Source organism: Trachurus japonicus, chromosome 16 (genome assembly GCF_045865225.1).
Source record: "Trachurus japonicus isolate A0001 chromosome 16, Traja_1.0".
Lineage (NCBI taxonomy): Eukaryota > Metazoa > Chordata > Actinopteri > Carangiformes > Carangidae > Trachurus > Trachurus japonicus.
Window position 1 is genome coordinate 30,422,074 of NC_140922.1, and position 27,778 is coordinate 30,449,851.

Here is a 27,778-nt window from a genome sequence, read left to right on the forward strand (position 1 = left end):
TGCTGCTCGCATGCAGGAGATCTCAGGGGCCGTCACACTGCAGCAGGTGCCAGAAGCCCATAAAACAAAAAAATAAAAAGAGGAAGAAGCAGCAGCACACACACACCAGCAGCAGACATACATGCAAACACACAAAAGTGCAAAGATACAAGCTCAGGCTCTGTGATCCCTGCACTGTTGTTCTGTTCCAGCCGCTTTAATTGGGGATTTGAGCCAGGCTCTTGTCTTTCTCACTGTGACAAACTAAAAATAGCTCTTTGACAAGTGTCAGAAAACCCAGCCAGGCTTCGACTGTGCATTTCTCTGTCAGATGGGCGGCTTCGCATAGGGATTCATTGCTCAGGGCATCCAAACTCCAGAAGAAGTAGAAAAAAGCACTGTCATCCCCGTGGCCTGTGAGGTTACACTCCTGTTTCATGCACCTGTTGCAAAGGATTTTCTTTTTTTTTTTTGCACCTAAAGTCATCATTTTAATAATTACACGCCACCCTGTCATGGCTTTTCACATTGCGCTGCAGGTCCCTAAGTAACAGGCAGAGACTGAGCGTTCGTTGAGTGGTGGCAGATTAGGTGAAACTTAAAAGAGCCGAGCCTGGGAGAAAGAAAGAAAGACAGATAGAGAGAGTGGAAGAGAGAAAGAGGGGAAGAGAGAGCTCCTTGTCAAAGCTAATGAAGCTGTGATGCAGGTGAGGAAGAGGAGTTAAAGCTAATTGAGAATCATTGCCTTTCCTTTGCTCCTGGCTGTGTTACAGCAACATAATGATACGAGTCACCGCTCACTGAAGCACTTTACTGGATATGATCCTGAGCAGAAACCGCTCACGTTGGCAGTTCGGTGAATGAGACGAACAATAAAACTGTTTCATCATCATCAGCATCGTCAGCATCGGCAGCATCATCGGCAGCAGCAAATGAACTTTTTAAACTGGTAAAAACACTTCTTTTTTTTTTTATTTCACATGATCAATTTCACACTTTTCATAAACACACCCTTCAGGGAAACATAAAGCAAGTGCAGGGAGCCGAGCGAGGACTAAATCTGCAGCTGTGAAGAAAGTACTAAATTTAACACGGGGGAGTGGAAAGTGTCCACAGATTGATGTAAGGCGATAAGGGGCCCGGGCTGATGAGGTTTGACTCATGACAGAGCAGAGACGGTTAAAAAAGAAGAAAAAAAAGAAAGAAAACTGAGCCCAAAGAGAAGTTGATTTACTTCAAAGAATTAAGCGACAGTGGGAGTTCGCCCAAAAACCACCGCAACTCTGCCAAAGGATTGTCTGAAGCGAGGTAACATCCGATTGGCTGGGATATTGTTTGCATTTTGGCATCGCGAGGGAGTTTATTAGGTAAGAGCTGGCTCGGCCTCGGCTTCTGATTTTGAGTTATGCAAAAAGGTTTTTTGCAGCAGGGACATCGAATGGCAACTTCAGCTCGGTCAATCAGGCCGAGCCGCGGTGTATCTGGCCAGACTGTGGACTTAAAAAGTTGAAAAAAGCAAATCCAGACAAGAACCAACCAGATGGTTGAGACTTCGCCTCGGTAAACAGCCAACCAAACAAACGTCACGGTTCAACCGAATTAAACAGGAAAGATCAATGGACTTCGCAGAAACAATGATGGAAGTGGAGTTTGATTACAGATAAAAGCTTGTGATGGTGTAATTTCATCGTACGCGGACGGAAACTGAAACTGCATTTCCTAAAACAAGGAGAACAACAAACAATGTGGGTTTAGAAAAGTCCTAAAGATGAACCATTATTATATCATAGATTACAAAACTTCTAAATCTTAAATTTCACGTTTTTCATTCTTAGGCATTCCTAATACGTCTAACTTAATTAGAAACACAGTGGGTGTCCCGGCTACAGCTAATTCCTAAAAACATTATGATCCTGAAAGTAGACACCTCCTCCTTTGACTGTCGTTCTTTCAGAGTCTCGGGCGACAGCAGCCACATGCAGCTGCAGCTCTGTAAGTGATTGCTGTCTTCTCTAATTCGAAGCCGCATCATTAATAGAAACGACAAGTGGCCGTGCGTAATAGAAAAATAGTTAGCATAATTAACACCGAAACGCGACACTCGTGACCGCGCTCCACGCAAGGCGAGAAATACGTGTGGAGATTAGAAATACATTTATTCTCCCCGACTCACTTTCTAATTTGACGGACGGGGTCGGTCCCGGTCGTGACACCGGGGCGGCGACCTTTGACCCGGCCGCGGCTTTACGATGTGTTCAGAGCTGCATAGGAGGAGCAGCCCTCATGACTTCCTGATTGGCTGGAAGGTGGGCTCGGCAACAGCCTGAGATACCACACACCTGTCGGTCTCTGTCTTTCACACTTTGGCTCAGTAGGGGGTCAACAACACATTTAAATTGTGTGTCTCTCTTATGTATAACACCCAAAACAGAGTCTTAGGAGGCTGGTTGAATCGTAAAAATGTCAATATTTTGTTGTTGCCAATATTCAACTTGTATCATCAGAGTGTTTCCATCAAAGTTTAGTTTAGTTTGTTTAGTTTATTAGTTTAATAAGGGACAGGGTGCAATTACATTAATCATTTAAAGGAAAAAAAAAGAAAAGAAAAGATGGTTTCACCAGATTTAGCTCCCAGATAATTTCCATCTGTAGTCCCTACACATAACATAAAAGTGATAAAATACACAGAATACAAGCTACTATACGAAGGTGAGGCACGAACAGACACAGTTAGACAATGGACAACACTTGTCTAACTGTGTCTGTTTATGCAAAGGTGAAGAGAAATAATTAAAAAAAAGAACAGATGTCAGCTCTTTGAATACATTTGCAAAAACAACTAAAAGGATGAATGATTGAGAGTTGAATTTAAATACAGCTCGTTTTGTCTCAGCTGTGATCAATAAAACGTCTCCCTGATCACTTGTAACTGGCTGCAACAGTCTGTACATTCAATAAAAGATCAGCAGTGGTCTGTGCCTGGTGTTGTCTGGGGCTCTGGTGATGAATATCTGTCCGACACGAGTCCTGGGAGTCTAAGAGCAAAAGTGTTGGGTTGTGAGTCAGCGCTTCCAGCCAGCCAACCAGTATAAGAGGCTGTTTGCACGAGGAGCAGGGGATGAGAGACAAAGACTGTGCAGCTCTGGGACTGTCGACAACTCTGCCACTCAGAGGGGATAGGAGGCTGCAGCGAGGGCGAGTCCACACCGTCTGATGGTGGAGAGTGAGTGAGAGGCTGCAGCTGCTGCAGGTCGGTCTCAGTCGGGCTTTATAGGTTTATAATATATTTAAGCATTTTTGGCTTTTCTTTGTTGTGTATTATGTGGAGAACGTGTGATATATCTGCTTGGTAATGAAAGGAAACTTTCACTCTGCTGTGAAGTGCTGTTATGTTCTCGGATGTAGTGCAGTGTGAAGAATAAGAGTTGATTTTTTTTTGTTGTTGCACATGTAGCGGCTCTCAGAGGTGGTTGTTAGAGAGGAAATACATAATTCACATCACATACTTTTCCAGCACCTGTTTATTTAAGTGGCAAGGCCAGACACTGGCGGGGTAATGCAATTATGTGATGTTTCACTGTGCATGCTTTACATCATTGGACCTTTTCTTTTTTAAAATAACTCGTTGGCCTTGTTTTTGGACTTTAAAAATCTGTTTTGATCCTTCTCTTGCTTTGGTTTTGAGCACATTTTTCCACTTGAGCGTCACAAATCCTGACTTGTTTTGACAACTCTGATGTTTTCATGTTGTGAAATTGGGATTTCACTGTCAAAGCCGGTGTAGTATTTGAGTATTTCACTCTAAAGGACTACACATTTGGGAGATTGCAACTGCAGATAAAGTTCAGATGAGTTATTTTCTAACTCTAGCAGTAACTCAGAATATGTGCTTCATTCGTTTCATTAATTAGAGCAGAGAAGTCGTCATTTTTGTGGAGTTCTGGACATTAATTTCTCACTTCCATTTCTTCAATGAAATAAAATCTGTCATTAATTATGGATTCTTTTAGAATTTTAAATAAATTAAGATGAACTTGAAAAGTTGCTCTTCACAGCTGATACTCTAAAATATTTTCAATATAACTCTTAATATGTTTAATGATTTACAACTTTGACCTAGGATGAGTTGCCCAAACTAACTTGTTTTCTCCTTATGCTCACTTTAATTGTTGGACTTTTTTTTATTTTGTAAAAGACAGAGCAGCCGCACACATCCAGTAAAGTAGGTGTTGGACTCAAAAAACAAATTACCAGAATAAACAGAAGGAAAAGTCTGCACACTTCAGCTCCCTTTTCAGTGCATTTATTTATTTGTTAGATGTGCTAAATAAATGCACTGAAAAGGGAGCTGAAGTGTACAGACCTTTCCTTCTGTTTATTCTACTTTTTATTTTTATTTTGGCATGAGCTGATATTATTCGGAGAATCTATATCACTCTAACCCTGTTGCTGGCTCTGCCCTGCCTGCTGTTGTCACGCCTAAATCCAAATGCCTGGCCCAGAGGGCGAAGCTCTCATCTGCACAGTCAGACACACAGCACATGAGGGCGGATAGGGCAGATCATGTGTGGGCACTTTTCACGTGCGTTAAGTGCTGTTAATGGTACTTTCCCCGTCTTTTAGGGGCAAATGGAGGATAAAATGAGTAAAAAAGTGAGGTATATTCTTTGATAATCAGTTAAGTAGGGATTTTGTTGTCTGCGGTAGAGATGTAGGCCGGTGTTATCTGCTGCAACATCTGCCTTTAACTAGACACAACCTGCTATCTGAAATGTGCACTTTTTGTTGTGTTCTCACTTAGATGTAATCACATGACAGGCATTAACAAAACACGAGCCAAATGAGTGCCAAAATGAATATGGGACAAAGAAGTCAGAATAGTGTCAGCATGTTGATTTTCAGAGAGAAAAATCTAACTCAGAAGACAAAAAAACCCCCACTGTGGCTTCATTTAAAAGCCACTTTGGTGCTCTCTTCAATATTCTTGATGAGAACAGCTGCCACAAAATGAATCATTTAAACACAGAGGGCAGTGCAGTCTGTTCAGGAAATTGTAACTGTGCTGCCTTTTTAATTAATCTAGTTTGTACTGGTTTCCCGTTAGCAGAAAGCTGGTTAAAAGTTTTCTTGTGTCTGCTCTAGTTTGGAATAAAAAAGAGCACTACAATGATAAACGGATGAGACATATCTCTCTGGCTGTGTAGTAGTTGGGGCAGATGTAAACTGAAGTCAAACAACGGTTTATATTCAGCATGGGAGCCAAGTGTTTTGGAAGCTGTCTTGTGTCGGGGTGTTGAATTAAACTTTGCACTTCCAGCCACTGTTCAAAGCAATTGCTTGCTTTTGTTAAGACTTGTTTTTCTCTTTGTTGTGTCCAGGCCACTCTAAAGGGCATGTTACTGACAGAACCACATCTCTACAGAGGACTTAACTCAAGTCTGATTCCCACTTGACTGCCACTGGTTATGAGAATCTGCGCCCTGAGACTGAAACGGTAGGTTTGGACTGAATGAAGAGAATAAATTCAACAAAAATGTATCTGACTTTTGATTTAATACAGTAAACGTGAGATTAAGTTATTCTTTTACAATAATATGAATTTTTGTCTTTGTCTCTTTTCAGGCAGGGGGAAAGATGTTTGTGGAGCCAGTTGTGCGATGGGCGGTGTGGATCATCATCTTGCTCCAGTTTGGACTGGGTGTGTCTGCAGGAGGCTGTCCTCCCCGCTGTGTGTGTCGACCAGAGGTTAAAGAAGCGATCTGCTCTGGTAGACATTTGAACTCGGTGCCAGAGGGTGTTCCCGGCGATGCCAGGCGTTTGGATTTATCCCACAATAAGATTAAGACTGTGGGGCGCCGCCAGTTCTCCGGCCTTCTGCAACTTCAAGAGTTGGACCTCAGTGATAATATAATCTCCATGATTGAGGTGGAGGCTTTCCAGGGCCTCCAGAATCTCAGGACGCTTCGGATTAAGAATAACCGACTCAAGATTATCCCAGTTGGGGTGTTTTCTGGCCTGTCTAACCTGCGCTTTCTGGATTTGAGCCAGAATGAGATTCTGGTCTTCCTGGACTATACCTTCAAAGAAATGGCGAACTTGCAAACGCTGGAAGCTGGGGAGAATGACTTAGTGTTCATCTCTCAGCGGGCTTTCGTTGGTCTGCAGAATCTGCAGGAGCTCAACATAGATCGCAGCAATCTGACCTCCATTCCCACCGAGGCGTTGTCCCAGCTCCAGAGCCTGACGCATCTTCGGATGTTGCGCCTCACCATTTCTGCGCTTCCCAACACTGCTTTCCGGCGACTCCACCGTATGCGCACCCTTGTGATTGCAAACTGGCCGGCGCTGGACACTATGGCTAGCAACAGCCTGATCGGTCTCAATTTGACATCGCTTGTCATCAGCAGCTGCAACTTGAGTGTTGTTCCTTACTCGGCGCTTCGGCACCTGGTCTATCTGCGCTACCTGGACCTGTCCTACAACCCTATCACTGTTATCCAAGGTAATCTTCTAGGGGATCTCCTGAGACTCCAGGAGTTTCACCTAGCAGGGGGGAGTCTGCTACGAATAGAGCCGGGGGCCTTCAGGGGACTAGCCTACTTTCGGATGCTTAATGTGACATCAAATCAGCTCACTACTTTGGAGGAGAGCGTCTTTCACTCCGTGGGGAACCTTCAAGTGTTGCGGTTGGATGGGAATCCCTTAGCATGTGACTGCCGCCTCCTCTGGGTGGTGCGCCGCAGGTTGCGCTTGAACTTTGATGGACATCAGCCCACTTGTTCTTCCCCCGATGTGGTGAGACAGCGTGACTTCAGAGACTTTTCCGAGAAGGAGCTGCCGAGACTGTTCACCTGTCGCCCCACTCGTATCTTGGACCGCAGGCCACAGGAGGCACGAGTAGAGGAAGGCACCACGGTTGTCTTCTCCTGTAAGGCTGAAGGAGATCCACTCCCAACCATCACCTGGATTTCATCACACAAGAATGTGGTTTCTCCAACGGGAAGAATCAGAGTTTTGCCCAATGGTACTCTAGAAGTGCGTTTTGCCCAGGTTCAGGACAGTGGCACGTACCAGTGCTTGGCGGGCAACGCAGCTGGCAACGACAGCCTGACTGTTGGCCTCTACGTGAAGGGCCTCCCTCGAAACAGAACCATCCCTATCCTCTCAGAAGAAGGCTGGGTAGAGGCCTCAAACACCCAAGCTGCCAATTCCTCGGCCCAAATGGCCAAGCCATACCCGTTTGATGCAAAGACACTGATCATCGCCACCACCATGGGCTTCCTGTCTTTCCTCAGCTCGGTGGCCATTTGTTTTGTCTTCATGTTCTTCTGGAGCCAGAGCAAAGGGCAGATCAAGCACACAGCAACTATTGACTTTGTTCCCCGGTCTTCTATGGGTGGAGGAGGAGATGCAGGTGACGGTGGCAGGTTCACGATGAAACTGATTTAAAGCAATAGTAAGAAGTGAAAGGGGTATCAATCTTAACTGCCAATTCTTCTGCAATATGGGCCCCCACCCCCAGTTGGGACACGTTGGGACATAGACTTCTATTCAAAGGCGCCTTTTAAGGCCAAATCAGAGCCAGTTTTATGGGCTTGCACTGGTTCTCTTCTAATTTAGGAGCTGAAAGTCACATCTCAGCACACTCTTGGCTGTGTTATCTGACTAATGAATATCTCATGATCCTGGAATAGAAAGATGTTCACAGTTTGTAGGTAGAGCTGTCTCATGGTAGTGTTGCATTTGCTCTCGACAACTTGTGCTTTGAATAAGCAAATGACTTCTTACCTTGTGCAGGTCTCATCTTTTTTTTATGTAGCATGTATTTATGAGATAGTTTGAATTTTTAGAGATTTTGGGATCAAACACAGAGTTTGAGTTTGACATTTATCAAATGTTTCTGCTTTGTCACAACATTTCAAGTGCTTGTCTAATCATCCATGTTGTACACATGTGCTCAACTTTATGTCTTCACTTGCCAATTTAAGCCAAGTAAACATTTGAACCGTTTGACTCTTGGGTTGCTATTTCTGCTCACCACCTGCAGATCACATCAAAGACTTTAACATGTGAATATGTGACTATGAAGCTTTTGATACTTGCAATAAAAATATGGAATAGTGTAGCCAAACCATTTCTGATTTTCAGCTTTATTGTTAAACTTTTGGACATTTTGGAGCTTTGCTGTTTGTTTCGGTACAACTTTAAATGATAATACGTATAACAGTGTAAAAGGACTAACAGACAGAATACCATAATGTACATAGGAATGTAACCTTCTTCATTTCATATGGATCACTGTCTTTCTTTTGTACTGTATCATGTAATTGCATTTGACAACTCTTTGTTCCACCAGAGGAGATTATGATTTGTCCTTTTTATATTAAAGAAATCACTTCTTTTTTGTTTTTTAAATTTTTTTAACCCACTCAATACACTGAAAAATATGTGCCTCAGTAACATTCTCACCATCGACAGAGAGAATGCTCCCCTGATCTCCGTCATCTTGTAAATATTTAGGTCAAGGGCGTTTGTGTGTGCTGGGTTTATTCTATCATTTTATCTAGTTCTGGGGATTAGTGTCACTCAAATATGCCACTCTTGTTGTATATAAACTTAATTGTGTAGGTGCACAATGCACAAAGCAATGCTTTATTACGCCAGGAAAAAAACAGGATGTAAATGATACACACATACTGCTTTGACAAGTTTGTTTGTTTTTATTTGCTATCTTGTTCATAAATTACTGTTGTTTTTTCACTTTATGTTATTAAATGCATATATCTAATCCTGCCTGGTGTGTATGCAATGCCTTGAATTGTTTCATGTAAAATATTTTGGATTGGTATCAAAGGGAGGAAAAAAAGCTAAATCCAATCATCATAAAACCAATCTCCCTGTGGATCTTCATCTGAAATGACGCTATTGTCGGGAAATTGGCAAGAGGGGGATACATTTTCTTGCATAACCAAAGCACTTAATCTCTGTGCTGTGAGTCCATTGTGAGGACCTTGTGTTGCAGTTGGAGTCAAAAAGTAGCTTTGTTGCCCCATTATGAGACAACAAAGCCACAGCTGGTAGTTAACCACACAAATATACATATGTCTTCTTTTCCCCAGAGTGAAGACGGAGGATTATGTTTACAGGGGGATGCCGTTTGTTTTCTCTCAGAGCCACGTGCCTCCCTCCTGTAATACAAATGAATCTCTTTAGGCATTTATTGGCAGTTCCTGTATCGCCTGCTGTATATCCCTCATTGCTGACTTTCCATTTAAAAGAGAATATTGCACCGTAGAGTGATAAACCGGACATTAACCAATGAATTACCCTCACTTCCTCTTAGTGCTGTTTAGAGACTTGCAGTGCTCAAAGTGGATTCACTGGACAGCAAATCATTTTGTCCGCCTCATGCAGTTGCCCAGAATAACCCAGAAAAAAAAAACAGAAAAAAAAAAAAAAAACTGATAATCACGTGTATGAGCAGAGATTTAAACCCTTTTGGATTACCACTGCATGTCTCAATCTGTTATATAGGTCTGTCTGGCGGGTGCTATCCTTTGGCCCAGCTTGGCCTGGCATATTATCTATTTTAATACAACTATTTGCTCCCAGTGGACAGAAAGCCAAAGGGGCAGATTAAAGTGGTGTCTATAAACCACACCCTCCGTATGACTGGCATGCACACACCACCAAGAACATTATGGTGTCCTCTCGCATCTGCTATTTAGATAGTTACAGGCTCCTCCAGTGGGAGGCGTTTCTTTACAACTAGATCTAGATTTTACATTTATGTTTTGGCCATTTGGCTGACACTGTTATCCATTGATGGGCGGCAGATAGTCTTAAATTATTAGATAACTTTTTTTTCCTTTTTTTTTAAAAACCTATTATTTAAACTCGTTGGTCACTGAGGTTTCCCTCATTTACAGGGATGACGAGTTTACAAGCAGTAGTAACACATAAATACAATTACATTGAACAGTTGCAGGATGATTTACAAAAGTCAGACACCATACGTTTAAAACCAACAAGAGAGGGAATAGGCTATTCTCCAGCCCCAAAGTATGTTGGAGAATACTTAAATGACAAGTAGCTATAACAGCAGGATTACACTTTTCTCTTCTCGTTTTAGTCTCTGTAGTTTTGAAAGACATTCGTTTTCCTATCTCATACATAAACAATTTGTTAAAATCTACAACCATATCTGTATGAGAAGGGTCACTGAATGTCAAATTACCTGGCTACACTGTCCCTTTAATTACGTGTGACTCATGAGACGCATGTACGCGCATTCCCCAAACGGTGAATGGCGGCAAACTTTAAAAAAAAATGGCGGAGGGTACTTACGTCCTGGCGTCACAGGTGAAGAGTTGAGCTGTCCTGTGCCAACCAGCCTATCCCTGGATCCGCGATAAAGTCTGCGTGTAGCCCAGTCTTTACGTTCACCTATGTTGGAGCACATTTCCCCCTCATCTGCCGACCCAACTGGACTTAATCGGGAATTGAGAGGACGAGACTGGGAGGCTGCCAGAGGTACGTGGTGCTCAACCGGAACTCAGCTCATAGATCCTCAACAAAAATAAGAGGTAGTCTCGAACCAAATAATAACTGAGTGTCCAGCAAACTGGGTATTGAACCAAGAAAGGACTCAAAAATTGTGTGCTGTTATTTAGGGACAATATTGTCACTTTATAGGGCTGGCAGTATAGGCTATATTCAGCAAATGGCCATGACTGCTACATAAAAAGTGGTAGATGAAACACATAAAAAGACTGGTGAATTTCATGGCTTATTAGTGGTTAGCACTAATATAAAGGCTGATAATCACACAGTCAAGTGGACATACACAGCAGGTAGCTATAAGGGACAAATAACACTACGGACAATAACACTACCATTAGCTAGTTAGCCATGGAAAAAGTAGCCTACCTTTATCAGTGTTTTTTTTTAATTAAGTTTGAAACATACAGGATCTTTATCCCGACGTTTTGTTGTTTGGCTTTTCTAAAATTCCTGATGTAACCTGACGTCTGAAACCGAAACTCAGTCTCAGTTTTACTTGGCTCTGAGTCAGATTTAATTGACCTGATGATCCATGGAGTGAGGAGATGAGTGGAGACAAGAGGCTTTTGAAACAATGAGAGAGAGGTTGAGGCGATTTTTCTAGTTGAATGACTATAATGAAATTGAACAAGAGCTCCAGAGGAGGCCGCAGACAGACAATATGTTTCTGGTTGTACAAGAAATCTGAATTCTTTCTGATCAAATGAAAGAAATGAGATGTTGAATGCATGAATAAGTAGACTACACCGTCCAATGTCCACCTGCACATCACCATCATCATCTCAGAACAGAACCATTTTAGATAATAACAGCAGTGGTAAAGTTTTCAGTACAAACAGCTTGGTTAAGCTTTACCATGGTTTGGGTAGATAAGCAACTAGTTCAGTTTAGAAAAGTGTCTTGGTCATGGTTAATATTACTCAGTTTGTGAATGTCAGTTGACTCTCATCACAGTTATAACAACATGGTTTAGGTTTGCGAATGAGAGTGAATGTATATTATAGATTAGATCTTATTAGATATTAGTTTTAATCCTCTTGAATCAAGGTCTGTACCAAATTTGAATAAAAATAAAAAATAAAAATAAAGATTTATATTATTTTATATTACATGGTAACTTTTGGGATGGGATTTCTGTATTGCATTTGCATTATTGAATGTATATCATTATGATACTGAGATATGCAAGTAAACTAGAGACAAGTTCAATGCAGTAGTCCTAATTTTACATCTGTGTTAAAAGATAAAATCATTATATTACTAGTCTTATCTTGCAGTCCAGTGGTTTATATTGATTCCCACCATTAAGAGATTAATTACATTGAACAACAAGCAAACACCAATTTGCATCAGTTATCTTTGATGTTTTCCACGTTTTCAGTCATGCTGTGTTACACTTTCATTGAGGCTTAAAGGGATAGTTCAACATTTTGGCAAATTGGCCCATTGCCATAATCGCTATAGTCATAGCAGTAGGTTCATTACCTTTAATTGTAGGTGTAAGCTATTTTCAGTACGGCGGAGCACAGCAGCTGGCTGCTCAGAGCTATGCTATGGAGGCTAAGGGAATTTCTTGGTTTCCCTCATTAAACTCATCAAATTCAACATCCCAAAACTCCACAGCGCTTTTGTAGACAAGTTGTGACCTGCACAACCACCACGCTGTGAGATAATGACGGAACGATACGAAACGGAGCCGTTTTAGAGTTAAATTCATACAAAACCGCTGATGCGCGTTGCGTTCAGGGACAGTTTTTCAGCAAGCAGTCTCCGTATTTACCCTGTATTTACCTCGAAAACGGCTCCGTTTCGTATCGTTCCGTCATTATCTCATAGCGTGGTGGTTGTGCAGGTCACAACTTGTCTACAAAAGCGCTGTGGAGTTTTGGGATGTTGAATTTGATGAGTTTAATGAGGGAAACCAAGAAATTCCCTTAGCCTCCATAGCGTAGCTCTGAGCAGCCAGCTGCTGCGCTCCGCCGTACTGAAAATAGCTTACACCTACAATTAAAGGTAATGAACCTACTGCTATGACTATAGCGATTATGGCAATGGGCCAATTTGCCAAAATGTTGAACTATCCCTTTAAGTCTGGAGTTCAGTCAGGTGTTACTTTTAGTATTTTTTGTCATTTGTAGTTTTGATTTATGTCTAGATGTGATGTAAATGAGATTAGACCTTTATCTTAGATTCTAGACCTCATATTTTAATCCCAGAATCCACAAAGATGTAATTCCATTTTAATGGCCACTGTCATCGTTTTATTCCTCGTGCATCCGCCTCACGTCAATATTTCATTAAACGATGCTGGTGATGTAAATAAATGCTTAACTTGACTTACAAGTGTCCAATTATTTTTATTTAGAGGTATTAGACCTGTCAATCAATTTGGGAGTGAGGAAAGTTATGAAGTATTTCAGTGATGAGACGGTTGTTTCAGTTTGATTTACAAACTTTTTTTCTCAGTTATTATTTAATTATGACATTTCCTGGTGCATCGTTCAGTCATTTATGATTTATAGAAGTATTAATAATGTAAGCACTCTCATTCTGTTTGCTGGTAGTAATGCTTGTAATATTCACATCATCCATGCAACCTGATATTCAGACTCCCATAGCTTCAGAGCTCTTGTTTAAAACAACAAATGAATGATGATTGATGACTTCATAGATGCAGACTGGTCAATAAAATCATCCTCTTCTCTTTCTCCTGTGCCATTAAAGGTCAAAACTACACCAGGTGAGTCCTCTTCTTGCCAAAGACAGATTATAAACGCTGCACTGATCTGATGAAGGTGACAGAAGACGAGCCCTAATGATCCAGTCGACGATATCTTTATCCTGGAGTGTTGAAACCAAACCCAGATTGAAAATCCTTCCTTTGCTGCCATCTAGTGGTTGAAATGTATTTACACCTCGGTGTTGCAGTTGCACTTGATACAATAATGCAAAATGACATCACTGTTGAGTGAGGTCATACTATAGCCCCATGTGAAACACATGTAATCACAATAGAGCTTTTGTCCCTGTAGTATTGGTCTGAGCTAAAGGGCAGGTATAAACCCAATGAAATCAAGGCTGTGACTACTAATCTGTACATTAACTATTGTCTGGACAACCAATCACATTTAAAACGAACTATACATACATGAATTTCTCTGATTTAGTTCATTTTTGTCAATGTCTAAACTGAAAGAAAATATTTCCATACATATTTGCATTCAATGACTCAGATAGATTGAATCTCCTGTAGATTTTGAACTCAGATGTCTTATAGGTGGTAAAACTGGAAGATGATTAAGGAATCAGACTAAATTTTTAAAGCAGGGAAATTGCCCCCATAGTGTAGGGGCTTGTTTTTAACCAAAGAGCTGTGGTACCTTCTCAATAGAGGTGATTCAGGAGTATCTCTCCTTCTGTCAATTTAAGTTCACTCTGATTTCTTATTCCCTTTTTTTTTTCTCCTGCAAGTATAACCCACTGCTCCCCCAACGCCTCGCTGAAGAAGCCACTTTAAACGGTGTCTTCATCCACTGGAAAAGCAATTTGGTGCAAATGGGAGCATCTGTTTCGGTTGCTTTCCACTAAGAGGCATCCACCGTTTGGCTCAATTTTTCAAATGCGAGTCCAATTAACTTGCAAACAAATGCAGGCGCAGCAGAGCCGAACTGCTGATTCATCCCCATTCAGCCACTATTGACACATTATTGATTAGACATTACAGTATAGAGGCGGTTGATGAGGCAATATCATTACTGGATGCTGGTGTGAGGTGAGGTGATAGTGTGGAATCATAAAAATGGCCCCTGAGGTTGGCCCTTAGGCTCATACATGTACCGTGCTCCCATAATGTAAGGTATGGAGCTACTCATGAGGTTAAGACAGAAGCTTTAGGAGGATAAATGAATCCTCCCATAAATGCCTGATGTGATAAATTGGATTGGATTGGATGTGGAGTGGAAAACAAGATGAGTATCCTGCTTTTTAAAGGAGCAGCAAGATGCAGCAGAGATTTCAGTGTAAATCCTCTTTCTCCTTCAGCAACAGGTTATGACGCGTAATTGAAGCCTATAAAAACCAGCAGAAGTGGTGTGTTAGCTGACGATTTTTTACATTTGTATTATTTTTTTGAATTTCATTCCTATTCCCACTCTTTATTCCCGCGCCTCCGCAGCTGAAAGACCAAACACCCCCCTCCTCCTCCTCCTCCACCTCCTCCTTTTGCCTTTTGTTTCCGAGGTGGAGCCTGTGTGATACCCCGACTTCTTCAAACTGAACTGCCGGCGAAAGCAGACGGACAAGATATAGGACTGGGACCAGCAGCAGCAGCAGCAGCAGCAGCAGGCGGTGGTTGTGTTGGTGGTGGCACACACAGATCTGGGACGCAGCAGCAGCAGCAGAAGATCGGGAGGGACCATAAAAGCGGCAGCAAAGGGAGAAAGAGAAAGAGAAGGAGAAAGGTTGAAGGAAGAGAGAAGGATTTTGGTGGGAGCGCTCCCTTCGCTTGAATAGATTCATTCCGCACACGACAGAGCATCGAGGAAGATGAATTCCTTCATCCTGCTGTCGCTCTTTGCAGCGGTGATCTCCGGAAAGTCACCTCGGCTGAAATTTGTTGTGCACGGTAGGAAGCTGCTGTCTTCTCCTCTGCTTTTAACACACTGAGCCGGTTGTCTAATGTCGCCAAGTGTGTGTTTTTAAATCATATTGAAGAAGATGGATACATGAATGAATGAGAGAATGGCTGGATGGATGAATGAGAGTTGAGTCATGAGGTGTGTAGCCTATATGAGATTTTTTCCCCCCAGTTTCTCCTCTTTGACCGATGTTTTTTATTTTATTTTTTTTGTCCTTTCCTACCCGTGCTGCACAAAATAAGAGCCAATAAATCTGGATTCATCCTCTAAAACACCACCAACCACCTCCTCCTCCCCCAACCCCCATCTCCAGTAGAGTAGTAAATTACTCTCTCCTCTCTCCACCGTTCAGGGCCCCGTGCACACATGTTCACAGGATGATCCAGTGTGTGTGTGTGTGTGTATGGGTGAGAGAGAGAGAAGGAAAAGTCATTCTGTTGTATCATCTCAGTGTGAAGATCACACATAGGAAATGACAGGAACAGTTTGTGTTCTTTGGCTCCTTTCCATTTATTTCCAGGTTACAGTCAGAGAGATGGAGAGAGAGAGAGAGAGAGAGAGAGAGAGTTTGTGTGTTTGTGTGCGCACGCAAATTTGGCACATTTAAATAATCCAGCGTCTCTGGTTTGTGCAACTTGTGGCTTTTCTGTTTTTCCTTATTTTGTCAACTTGTGTGTTTCTTTCTTTCTCTCTCTCTCAGTGCGCTCCAACTTCCTCCCCTGTGTGCCCCCCCCCACCCCCCTCTCTCTGGTTGTTTATCAGTCAGAGCAGGCGCTATCGTCTCTAATTGGTGACCGTCCTCCATATTCCCAGCTCCAGGCGCACAAGCGGAATCAAACTAGGAGCGCTAAAAAACAAAACAAAAAAACACACACACACAGCCTCTCCTCTCCTCTGCCCCTTTCTCTTTTTCTTTCTTTCTTTTTTCTTTAAAGAACATGGCGCCTAGCTGTTCGCTCCGGTGGCCTTTAAACCCCCCCGCCTGCAACCTCTGAAAAAGCACCATTACTGAGAAATATGACTCTTTTGGAGGTTGGTTGACCCATGCATGCAGGCGCTGTGAACGAGCTCCCTCGTCCTTGCGGAGCTGCAATGCGGGACACGGCAGCTGCCTGTTCCACACTGCAGCAGCAGCAGCAGCAGCAGCAGCAGCAGCAGCAGCAGCAGCAGCAGCACCACCACAGAGAGGGGTTGAATCAGGGTAGCAGCTGCCACAAATACAAATACAAATACATATATACATGTACATATAGGAGAAAAATGGGGGAAGAGATAGAGAGAGACAGAGAGGAGGAACATAGAGAAAGGGAGGGGAGAGGAATGAGTGGAAAATTCCAAGCCAGCTTCTACTTATCTATTCCACTCACGCCTTTTTACACCTCACACGGTCCTCTAATGTATTCACCAATCAATAGAGATTGGGGGCTGCGTGTCAAGTTATCTGTGCCCCCCCCCTCCCCCTTTCTCCTTCTTCCCTATACCCGCGCGGATGATGTGCACAGTACAAAACGACACAAGATGACGCGGCCTCGTACGTGCGTGTCATATCAATCAAAGTGGCTGTTATGCATTTTCAGGGTTAGCTGTTATGTATGCCTGTTGTTTGTCAAAACACACACACACACACACACACACACACACACACACACACACACACACACACACACACACACACACACACACACACACACACACAGGTAGAAAGCTGTCAGAGCAGATCCATCAAAGCTGCAGTTTGAGCCGGAGGAGCTGGCCCTGGTTCAGCACCACGGACAGCGCCCGGGTCCTCAGACGGTTAAATGTCCTCACTTAGCACGTCTTTGCCAAATGAGGACATCTGGCACGTTTTCATACCTTCAAGGAAACAGACAGTTCAAGGCTGCAGCCTCTTTTTTTATATCTTTTTCAAGGATGAAGGTTAAAATAGGGTCTATTTAAAAGGTTTTGAGGGTTAAGATCAGTCTGATGGCTGCAGTTTATTGCAGAAAGCCGTTATTGCCTTCGTTTAGTAGCCTATAGCGTTTCTTGTCCAAAGCTATTACAGTAAGTGCATGTAATCCAAAGAAGAACAAGATGTCAGAGAACATTTTAACTTCACAATCAATCCTTTCGTCAAGAGGATGTGAAATTCCTGTTTTTGTTGAAACTGAAATTGTTTTGTTACCTTCTATTGATATAAATGGGTGTAGACAAGCAGTGCAGGGTAACCCACAGCCTGAACTGAATCAGTGTCTCTACAAAAAAAAGCCACAACAGAGACTGAACACTAGCTTAAAGGGATAGTTCAACATTTTGGCAAATTGGCCCATTGCCGTAATCCCTATAGTTTTAGGAGTAGGTTCGTTACCTTTAATTGTCGGTGCAAGTTATTTTTAGAACGGCGGAGCAGAGCCGTGAGCTGCTCAGAGCTACGCTACGGAGGCTAATGGGATTTCTTGGTTTCCCTCATCAAATACACAATCCAACAACTCCAAAAAGCTCTGGTGGACAAGTTGTGACCTGCACATTCACCACGCTATGAGATAACAGAACGTTACCAGAGTTGTTTTAGAGGTAAAACTGCTGATACACGTTCCTGTCAAAGGCAGTTTTGCAACAAGAAGTCTCTGAATTTCCCTCTAAAACAACTCTGTCTTGTAACGTTGTGTTATTATCTCATAGCCTGGTGAATGTGCAGGTCACAACTTGTCCACCAGAGCGTTTTGGAGTTGTTGGATTGTGTATTTGATGAGTTTGATGAGGGAAACCAAGAAATCCCATGAGCCTCCGTAGCGTAGCTCTGAGCAGCTCGCGGCTCTGCTCCACCGTTCTAAAAATAGCTTGCACCGACAATTTAAGGTAACGAACCTACTGCTAAGACTATAGGGATTATGGCAATGGGCCAATTTGCCAAAATGTTGAACTATGCCTTTGAGCAAATGAAACTATTGTCAGGGCATGAAAAAAGCTAATAATATACGTGTAGTAGGCTACTAGAAATGACAAATTAGCATTAGCTTACCCTACATTTTGGCCACTAGGGCAGAAGACATAATTGATGAGCGATATTGTTAGCATGTTAGCAAACAGTAGCATATTGAAACATCCAGCCGACATGGAGCAACATTAGCATTCATTTGGAGATGAAACGAATATTAGAAAAATGTATACTCTGCTTTTAGCAGGCCACTCTTGGAAAAGAGGTTTTAAATCTCAATTAGTTTTTTTTTTACCAGGTTAAATAAAGGATATTGATTGATTGATTAGCGCTGTGTTGTTAGCAGCTCTTTCAGGCTTTCTGCTAAATGCTCATCACGTCCATTTTCTATTGATTAACTTTTGTCTGTGTGGTGTTCGGAGGCATACAGTAATGTGTTTTTTTTTATCAGAGGTTTTTCTCTGAGAAATACTGATGATAATGAAGCAACATGACAGAACCACATACAAAGCAGTGTGCTGAAAGCTCCTTGGAGTACATGTGAGTTCATCACAACATGACGAACCCCAGTGACAGTGTGTGATATTTATGTATACGACCAGTATACTTATGTGTGATTGTCCAAGTGCGAAAAGGAGAAGAATTGGTTTCTCCTCACCTCTTTGAGGGACTGCATTATAGGACCAGGAGTTGGATTAGGTAGAGAATGGGGTGGGAGAAAATTAAAGTCTGCCTGACTTTCTGTTTGCACGTTTTCTATTGAATATGTCTGCTAGGGAGCGACAAGGGCATCAAGAGGCAGAGAGAGAGGTGAAGTAAGACAAATAGAGAGAGTGAATCCATCTGAGACAGAAGGAGAGAGAAAGAGGAGAGACATGGAGGCGAATGCAAACAACGAGACAAAGCGAGTGAGAGAATCACTGACCGCAAAGCTAATTTGACGTCTGCAGCTGTATCCTAAATATCAGAACATTTTGCCAAAGTTCAGCCCTCATCTGACTTGGTCTGACCTTCTCTCTCAGTTGGAGACCTGAACACGTAAAGTCTGGTAGATTTTTCTTGTCATATCCGCTATGTAGAGCCTATACTACAAAGCTATTTAATCTAGAAAACAAATTGTGCAGTGAAATGATATGGAAATTAAAGAACTGCATATTTTACTTGGTGCTTCCAAAGAGAAACACTTCAAAGATTCAATTTTCCTTTGGCTGTTTTTCCACTATGCAGAGTGCTTTATTCATGCACAAGTGGGAACTGTTCCCACTAAAACATCTGTTCTTTACTTTTCTTTAATTAGCGCATTTCTTAGTGCAATTACAAATTTGTTTCTTTTTACAAAAAACTGGGTAATTTGAGAATGTTTTTCAACTTCTTTCAAGGATTACATGCTCCTCAGGGGGGTAAGGGAACTCTTCAGCTGAGTTTAATGAAGCATTTCTTTTTTTTTTCCTTTTCTGGAGAGGGGGGAAGGGGACAAGCTAGAAAAAACTGACTGTACATCCTGTTATACCTTTGAGTTAGTTGTTTAAATAAGGAGGCAGTAAGACTGACTGTCAAAGATTATGTCCAGGAATAGGGAGGTGCGAAAGTCTTCGTGTCAAATTCACTGTTCACTGCCTTGCGTGTTCTTCACAATGCATGTCAATTTGTGGTTTTCCTTTTTACCTTTTGGTGGCGCATTACCACCAGTTGCACATTTGCTCCCCTGCATCGGTGCATCCCCTGCGTCCCCTGCATGAACAAGCAAACTTGGGATGTTAACACGATGAACTTGTTGTGTTAGATGTCCACCAAACGCCCTTTAACCTTACTTGTAGAGCGCTCTTCTTCTCTCTCTCTCTCTCTCGAATGCTGCTGATGCTAGTTTACAAAACGAGTCTTCTGATACTTCCATGTTCCTGCCTTGTTAATGTAAACACCACAACGGGTGTAAGACATACACAATAGCATTAGCAGCAGATTTCGACATGGACCCTGAGGTCGGCCTACCTTCAAAACGAGTGTTGGTAACGTAGGCCTGTCCCGTCCCTTCTTGTGTTTTGATTGGTCAAAGTGGGAAAAGTGACATGAATGATGGCTGCGCTGTTCTAAAAGTTGAATAGATTGCTATTGGAAGCGCTCTGACCACGGAGACAAACAATGGTCACCGCCAAGAGCATTATTTCTGGTGAGCTATGAACTCCGAACTTCATAGGATCTGAAGGAACAATAGACGCTGTGAGCGCCAAAGATGTGTTTGGTGGACACAGTAGTACGTAGTAGAGCTATGCCAACAGGACCGACAAGTAAATAGTTCCAGCTAAAATTCGGTATCAATTACAATGAGACTGAAGAGCCGCAATGTTTTCTGTAATTGATCCGATTGCCTGTTTGTGTTCATATTGCCTGTTTGTGTTCATACTTTCCTCTTGTGGCCACAGCAGGCCATCGTGTTTGGAAGCCAGATTAAGGGCGTTTCCACTGCAGGTTCTTACAGGGGGCCAAACAAGTCCCTGTCTTGGAGTAGGTACTCCGATTCATAGACTCAGATTGGCTCTGAAAAACTCTCAGGTGGGGTTTGAGGTTTACTCTGTGTTGATTGGACATTCTAGAAGCGGGATGTGAGGCCAAGAGAAAAAAAACCCAGCATTATTGAAAAAGCATCTATGGCCAGAAAAAGAGAGAATAAGTCAGTAAATGCATCAAACGTCCCATCATTCTAACAATTCTTGCTTTCTATGGTCGGAATGATGGTATTTTTTTCTTTTTATAAACATCCTGCCTTTCTGACAATTCCTTTAATAGCATATTTTTTCCCCAAAAGATTTTGCACTGGTTGGGCTTACAGTAGGCAATGATGAAAGGAGTTGGTTAGGTTTAGTAAAAAGACCAGGCGGAGGCTAGACAAGCCAAACAGACAGAGTCCAGATAAGTGGGAGGCTGTCACCTGTTGAGTAACGGCACATTTCCTTATATTGAAAGCCTTGTCGGAATGGTGGGACGATGGGATATCGGAATGGTGGTATGTCTAAATGGTGGTATGTCGGAATGACAGCATGCTATACGTGATGCAAATCCATCTGGAGCTGTACCTGTGCATTAGCAAATTAATTCCACAGTCTTTGGCATTAAAAGGTAGATAACATTAGCAAGTAAAAGAGCAAATGAAACTCTGATTCATCGTCTCAAATTAGCATGAGTTGTCTAACTAATCACCTTGCTAAACGTTGACTGCGAGGACAACAAGGGTGTATAGAGGTGCAGTTTTTAATAATTCATTTGGAGGAAAAGGCTTTCACAGACATATTTATTCAGTTTACATATCTGCGGTTCACCACAATGCCCAAGGCTTTAATTCTGTTCTGCTTTCGAGTTATCACATACATATTTTTTTCTTTTCTGTTTATTAAGGCAATAGGTTTTCTGTGCAAGATCTGCGATGTGTTTAAGAAGAGAACTGACTGGAAAATTAGAGCAGCATATCAGTGTTATCACTGGAGTGTGTCATTGTCAATGAGTTAATGGTGATGGTATTTTGTAGATAACCACAGAAGGGATGTTTTTCCTCCGTACTGCTCATTTACAATTTACGGACAGCTCAAAGGAATAAGCCTAATGCTTCCTCAGCCAGGAAGAAGTGCAGCAAGAGCGAGAGAGAGATTCAGCAAAAGAAAGAAAAGTCAGACAGGACAGGCTTTGAATTTAAGAAAGATTAACTAGTACTGTAATGCTGAGTTCATTTTTCTCTGTAGTGTGGCAGTCTTTGGCTCTGCTTGCACATTTTTGTAAAAGGTCACCATGTTACAGTATAAAACTTGAAACATAATCATAAATGATCGACTGGAAAGTTGAAAGAAATGTTGCCTGTTGTCATACTCAGAGATTTTCGCATTGAGTCTTAAGCATGAAGGTAGTACTTATATAGGTAAACACGGGCCTCTGTTTTCTACTCAACCTTTGCTTTGAACTTCACTTGCGGTTGATGTTAGTTTGTCTTACAGTAGATTAACCTTTTCTCCCGTCACTGAAGCCAGACTGAATCAACACAGACTCACTCGGGCTGTGAGGTGTCTGCCTATGTGATCTTCCAAAGCAAATATTCCCAGGAATCTCTCTGTCTGTTTTTTTTCCTGCTACAATTTTTTTTTCCACAAGATAAAATCAGAGAGGTTATGCAAATGAATCTAACCGTAAAGTGGCACGTTCTTACCAAAGCCATCAGCCACATTGGCCTCTCCTTTTGTATTCTTCATTCGTCGTGAAGTATAAGCTTCATCAATTACACCAATAAGAGAGGCCTCTGTTTCCATAGAAACTTAGCCGGTTGACTAGCAACCTGTAACAGCGATCACCACCACTTCATCCTGGGCCTTACTGTCAGAGTGAATGTCTTTTTTATTCCGGTGATGATCAGAAAATCATTGCAAATGGCATTAAGTCATCACCTTGTAACCGCTATAGAGCTAAACACACATTATTTCATTTGGAAATGTGTTTTTATTTCCCACTCATGGAATATGTTCGTCAAACATTAAGGGTAAATTTCAAGTGTACTCCATATTTGAGCTTTTAATTTTCAAATTTAATAAAAATCTCAAGTTTTAATCCCAGTTTTTGGAGCGATATGGACTCGGCTACATACATAGGTTGATTCAGAACTGATAAAGACACTTTTTCTTTAGATAAAAATAAATGGAGAACTGCATTTTCTGGAGAACAACCCAATTGAAAGACCTGAGCACCATATAAGATGTTTTACAAGCACAGGCTCTTCAATGTCCTTTAAGTCCATGTTCTGCGTGTAAGCACACACACACACACACAGCGGGGATTTTATTCTATTTGTAAATGCAGGCACAGTTGCACAGTGTAGGTAAGTGTGAGTCTGATTGGATGTGTGATTCAGAGAGAGAGCCCGAATGTCCTCTTGAGCCTTCTGGAGGTGTCTGGAGTGTAATTCAGCCGAGCGTCTGTGATGGGATTTGCCCACATGATTATTTCAGTGATATTTATGCTTCCACCAAATGCCCTTTTATTCCCTCCAACAAGCCAGATCCCTGTAAAGACTTCCTGTTTAATTCAAACCCACAAAGGGCAGTTTAACGTCAGATCAGGTGTTCTTGGTAAATGGAGAGGCAGCCCAATCGTTTCAGGGCTTTCTCCAGCTATAGCTCATGTATTGACGTCAGATTAAATGTTGATTAAAAACCCGAGGTTTGGCTCGGTGCCACTGCTGGGGGGGGCGGGGGCTTCTAGACTTTGATTCAACCTGCCTGAGGAGCTTACCGCGGCTAAATCTGGATCATCTTTTTAAATAACTTCCTCAAACTCAATTCTGCTTTCCTGCGTTGACCTTTCGTTATTGTGCCTGACCTCGAATTCATGAATCTTTTTCATCAAAGTACATTGATTGTTTGCTTTAGCTGTCAATCTTCTTCATCCCCTCATTGTTTGAAAACCTTGTTTACCTCCAGATTCACCTCCTTTTCATTATTTAGTAGTCACAATAATTACTAGCAGCAGAGGTACAGTATTTGTGTTATAAAAAATACAAAGTGGTTGTTTTTGTTTTGTTTTTTAGAATAAATTTAATGAGTTTGGTTCACTAATTACTTTTTATTACTGAAGGGCATATTGCACAAACATAATAAACATACATTTTAACACTAAAAACCAACAACAGCAGCAGCGTTTTCCATCACAGCTCACCTCACTAACACATCTCACTCTCCCCCACAGAGCCCTCCAGGTTCCACTTCAGCAAACCGGAGAACTACATCAGCATGTACCATCAGGAAGGGAGCGACACGCTGTACGTGGGCGGCCGGGCGATGATCTACGTGATGACGTTCTCCAACAGGGGGGTCCGCGACCTGCAGGTAGGGCCTACACTTTTAATGCACAGTGCTCTGGGGGGGGGGACTGAATCTCTCAGCTCTAGACAGTTTACACTATCTTTCCAAGAATATTTGTCTTATTTCTTGTCAAAATGTCCAATTTCTAGTCAAAACTAATCTCTTTCCACTTAAAATAAGACTCATCACCTAAAAATTAACTTGTTTTTAGACAATTTTCACTTGTTTTAAACTAATTTTCACTTGAAATATGTAGAAAAAAATCTGCCAGTGAAAGCAGTTTTTTGTGCTTGTAATAGGCTAAGAAAGAAAAACCTGCCCCACTATCAGATTTTTGCTCGAAAGAAGTAAAAAGTGTCTAAAAACAAGCTACGTTTTATGTGATGAGTCTTATCTTAAGTATAATGAGATTTGTTTTGACTAGAAATAAGACAAATGTTCTTGGTAAGATATTTGAGTTTTTGCAGTGTACTAAAAAAAAAAGTGGGAGCCACTCTGCTGCCATGTAGTAGAGAGAAATTATAAAAGATCTCTCATCAGCCACAAGCTGAGCACTGCCAAGTTATTAAGCCAGTCAACTTCGAGAGCCACTTTGGCAGCCCACCAATATTTGGAAGTGCTGTTTGTACATAAAAGTGATGGTGGCTGGTGAAATAAGCCGCAGAGATCTTAAGGCTGAAGAGTCAGGTCAGTAACCACAGAGTTAAAGGGCCCACCAAGGGTACACCTACACATTGGTTTTTCACTTACGCCTGCCTGATTACACCTCCTCTTAGGGACTTTTAGGCTCTGTGAGTGCTTTACTAACACCTTCCTTACTCCCCCGTTGTTAAGGTGAGACACCAAATGTGATTATAGCCCTGTCAGAGTCAGGCAGCCTAACAGAGTATACACCTGTGTGGGTGTGCGAGGCCTTAAAGTCAGGTCCAAGTGAAACTTTACACAGCTCAAAATCTCTTGAGCTGGGAGCTGAAGAGCTGTTTAGGGAAGCAAATGCGATGTTGTCCCGCCTTGACCCCCTCCGGTGAGGTGCCTGTGAGCAAGGCATTGGGTTGTTGTACTGTTTTTACTGTGTTGGACCATGTGCATGGCTCTACTGTTAAAGGGATAGTTCATTCAAAATTGAAATTTCACTCATTATCTACTCACCCTCATGTCGACTAAGGGCTGGGAGAAGTTTCAGAGTCCTTCGTGGCTTCTCTGAGTTACAGGGGGTCTCGGCGTAGCAGTGCATGTCCATATAACGGTTGCAAATGGATACCAACTGTCTTCGTAACAAAAAGACACACCAAAAAACATCCAAATACCTCCATGCTGCTCGTATGTAATGTCTGTCTTGTATTGAAGCTCCGAAATGCGAAATTGTTCCGAAAAAAATTTAATACGGTAAGTCTATATTTCAAGCTTGTTTGCAGCGGAAGGAAGGAACAATTTCGCATTTCGGGGCTTCAATACAAGACGGACATTACGTACGAGCACTATGGAGGTATTTGGATGTTTTTGGTGTGTCTTTTTGTTACAAAGACAGTTGGTATCCATTTGCAACCGTTATATTGACATGCACTGCTACACCGAGACCCCCTGTAACTCAGAGAAGCCATGGATAACTCTTGAATTGAATTGGGTGAACTATCCTTTTAAGTATGGGGCCAGAGCCAGTTCATTAACCTAAAGTGGCATTAATATTGGAAGCAGGGGTGAACAAGAGCTAGCTAAGCCCTCTCCAACGCTAAATTCCCTATAGCCAGAAAGTCATTGGCAGCTTAGCACAAAGATTAGCTAGCTTAGCTTGCTCCAAAGATTCACCCAGTTCTCTAAAGCCAGAAAGTCATTAGCCTAGCTTAGCACGAAGATTCATTGGACACAGGGGTGAACAGCTAGCTTAGCTCTCTCCAACAATTCCCCCACGTTCTTCCGATTAACCGGCCCTCACTTGGTCAATGATGGTTTGTTTTCACATTTCTGATAGAGAGACGCTATTGTTGGTATTAGAACAATAGTAGGTTAACCCCATTTTCTGATAGAGAGACGCTATTGTTGGTATTAGAACAATAGTAACCCCCATTTTGGAGTGAGCTATGCTAGCCCCCCCCCGATTCTAGTTTTTATGTCACACTCTAACAGTCTGGTTTAGCGCTGCATTTAATACAAAGGGTTATGGTTTCCATCATTCAAATGGGCGATTGAGTCAATCATGCTAAAATATAGTTAGAAGCTAGTGAAAGTGCATAGTTTTTGTTATAAATATAAATTAAGCTGATATCATATTAGCAATTAGCATTAACATCTCAATTGACTGTACATTTTGAAATACATTTTTGCATAGGCTACATTTACTAAGTTGCATCTAAGTAACAGTAAACGGATCACTCCCCTGTTGCTGTTGCTAGACTGTGTATGTGATGACGACAAATATAGCCCTCCCCTCCCTGCTGTGAGGGCGACAGAGAGCCAGCGAGGGCAGAGAGAGATGAGACAGCTGGCCTGTCACTGACCCAGTTCAGCAGAGACCTGGTGAAGGCCGAGGAAGTTGGGTCACGCATGCGTTAATGAAGCTGCTGGTATATATACTGTATCTGTCTGTGAGGAGGATGAGAAAACATTTATTCACTGAGCTAATGATGATGTTGACACAGGCTCAAGATTACACAGTGTGTGGGTTACAGCGTCAACGCTGACTACTAGCCTAACAAATTGAGGAGGCTGTAAGCCTGATGTTTCATCTAAACACTCTGGATTATTATATAATAACGCCACTGCTGGGTTCAGGCCCCTAGTTTATGTTGGTTTGACCCAAAATTAAGTTAAATATGGCATTAAATGTCCCCCCACTGGAATTGTTGGCTGCATCCATTTTTACAGTCGGCCATTTTTATCCAGTTTTGAAGACCCAAAGAAAGATTGAGGGAAACATGAATTTCAATTTTAATAAATTAATCTGATATGACTGACTGGGACATTACGTACATGTTGCATCATAATTCATTATAACAATTTAATTTTATTCTATTTTAACAGTGACAGCAGAAATTTGAATCCCAGATATAGCTAGTGATAACCCAGAATTTGGGTTGTTGTAATTAAACACACTTTCTGGTAGCTTTTATTCAACTGTATTACATTTTTTTTTTACCTGTTTTAAGGTGGAGAGAACAACCCAACAAGGCTGTAACTCTGGGGACATGTAGCTACTCATCCCACTGGGTGAAAAGCAACCCAGTGGGATGAGTGCATGGCCCATTTGTTTTTAAAAAAATGATTGAAGTCCTTACTTCAGCTTTACCGCAGTGGAGACGTGACGACAGGTGAGATAGAGATGGCGAACGGTGACGTGTTTGGCATTGAGGGACAGTTCTGACGACTGACGGTTGCTGTGCTGTTCTTACTGGCACAGTTAAATGACATGTTGTCAGCTCTGAGATATTTCCAGTGCAGGTTAGTTAGAAAGAGAAGCAGAAGCGACATTATAAAAGAAAAAGAAAAAACAGTAAAGCATCCTCCACACAGAATAATAGAGCGAGCGGGCTTCTTTTTGAGATGTAATGGGTGGAGTTACTGTAGCTATGTATTTATTACCAAAGGGTCAGCAAATGTAATTACGTGCTTCATTGAAGGGCACAATGCACAACGGTTTCCTCAGAAGGATGAATTTGTTTTAGTCTTTGTACGTCACTTTCTATTCTCTTTCAGCCTACATGCGCTGATTGCAACAAGTCCAGTGCCATTGTTAAGAGTTATGGGGGCTGCTGAAAGAATCTCCTGGAAATGTAAAGTACAGGAAATGGGATGTGGAGAAAGAAAGGGTGGTACAAAAAACATAAATGACAAATTTAACGACAAAATAACCC

General features: G+C 42.0%; 2 protein-coding genes across 5 annotated transcripts in view; both read left to right on the forward strand.

Moving 5' to 3' along the window:
• lingo4b (leucine rich repeat and Ig domain containing 4b) overlaps positions 1-27,778 on the forward strand; it is a 363,055-nt gene that overhangs the window by 11,744 nt on the left and 323,533 nt on the right. For 2 of the 4 annotated variants that reach the window (XM_085803042.1, XM_085803043.1), the window contains exons 2-3: positions 5,358-5,473; positions 5,602-8,767. In XM_085803042.1, the coding sequence (XP_085659168.1) occupies positions 5,614-7,428 (1,815 nt within the window). In that variant the 5' untranslated portion in view covers positions 5,358-5,473; positions 5,602-5,613 and the 3' untranslated portion in view covers positions 7,429-8,767. Of the gene's footprint in view, positions 1-2,998; positions 3,230-5,357; positions 5,474-5,601; positions 8,768-27,778 lie in introns of those variants that run through there. The other 2 variants (XR_015037894.1, XM_085803041.1) reach the window with 2 other exon arrangements.
• LOC146972631 (semaphorin-7A) overlaps positions 14,849-27,778 on the forward strand; it is a 51,179-nt gene continuing 38,249 nt past the window's right edge. Inside the window, exons 1-2 of the mRNA XM_085803040.1 lie at positions 14,849-15,166; positions 23,815-23,954. Coding sequence (XP_085659166.1) covers positions 15,088-15,166; positions 23,815-23,954 — 219 coding nt within the window. The 5' untranslated portion in view covers positions 14,849-15,087. The remainder of the gene's footprint in view (positions 15,167-23,814; positions 23,955-27,778) is intronic.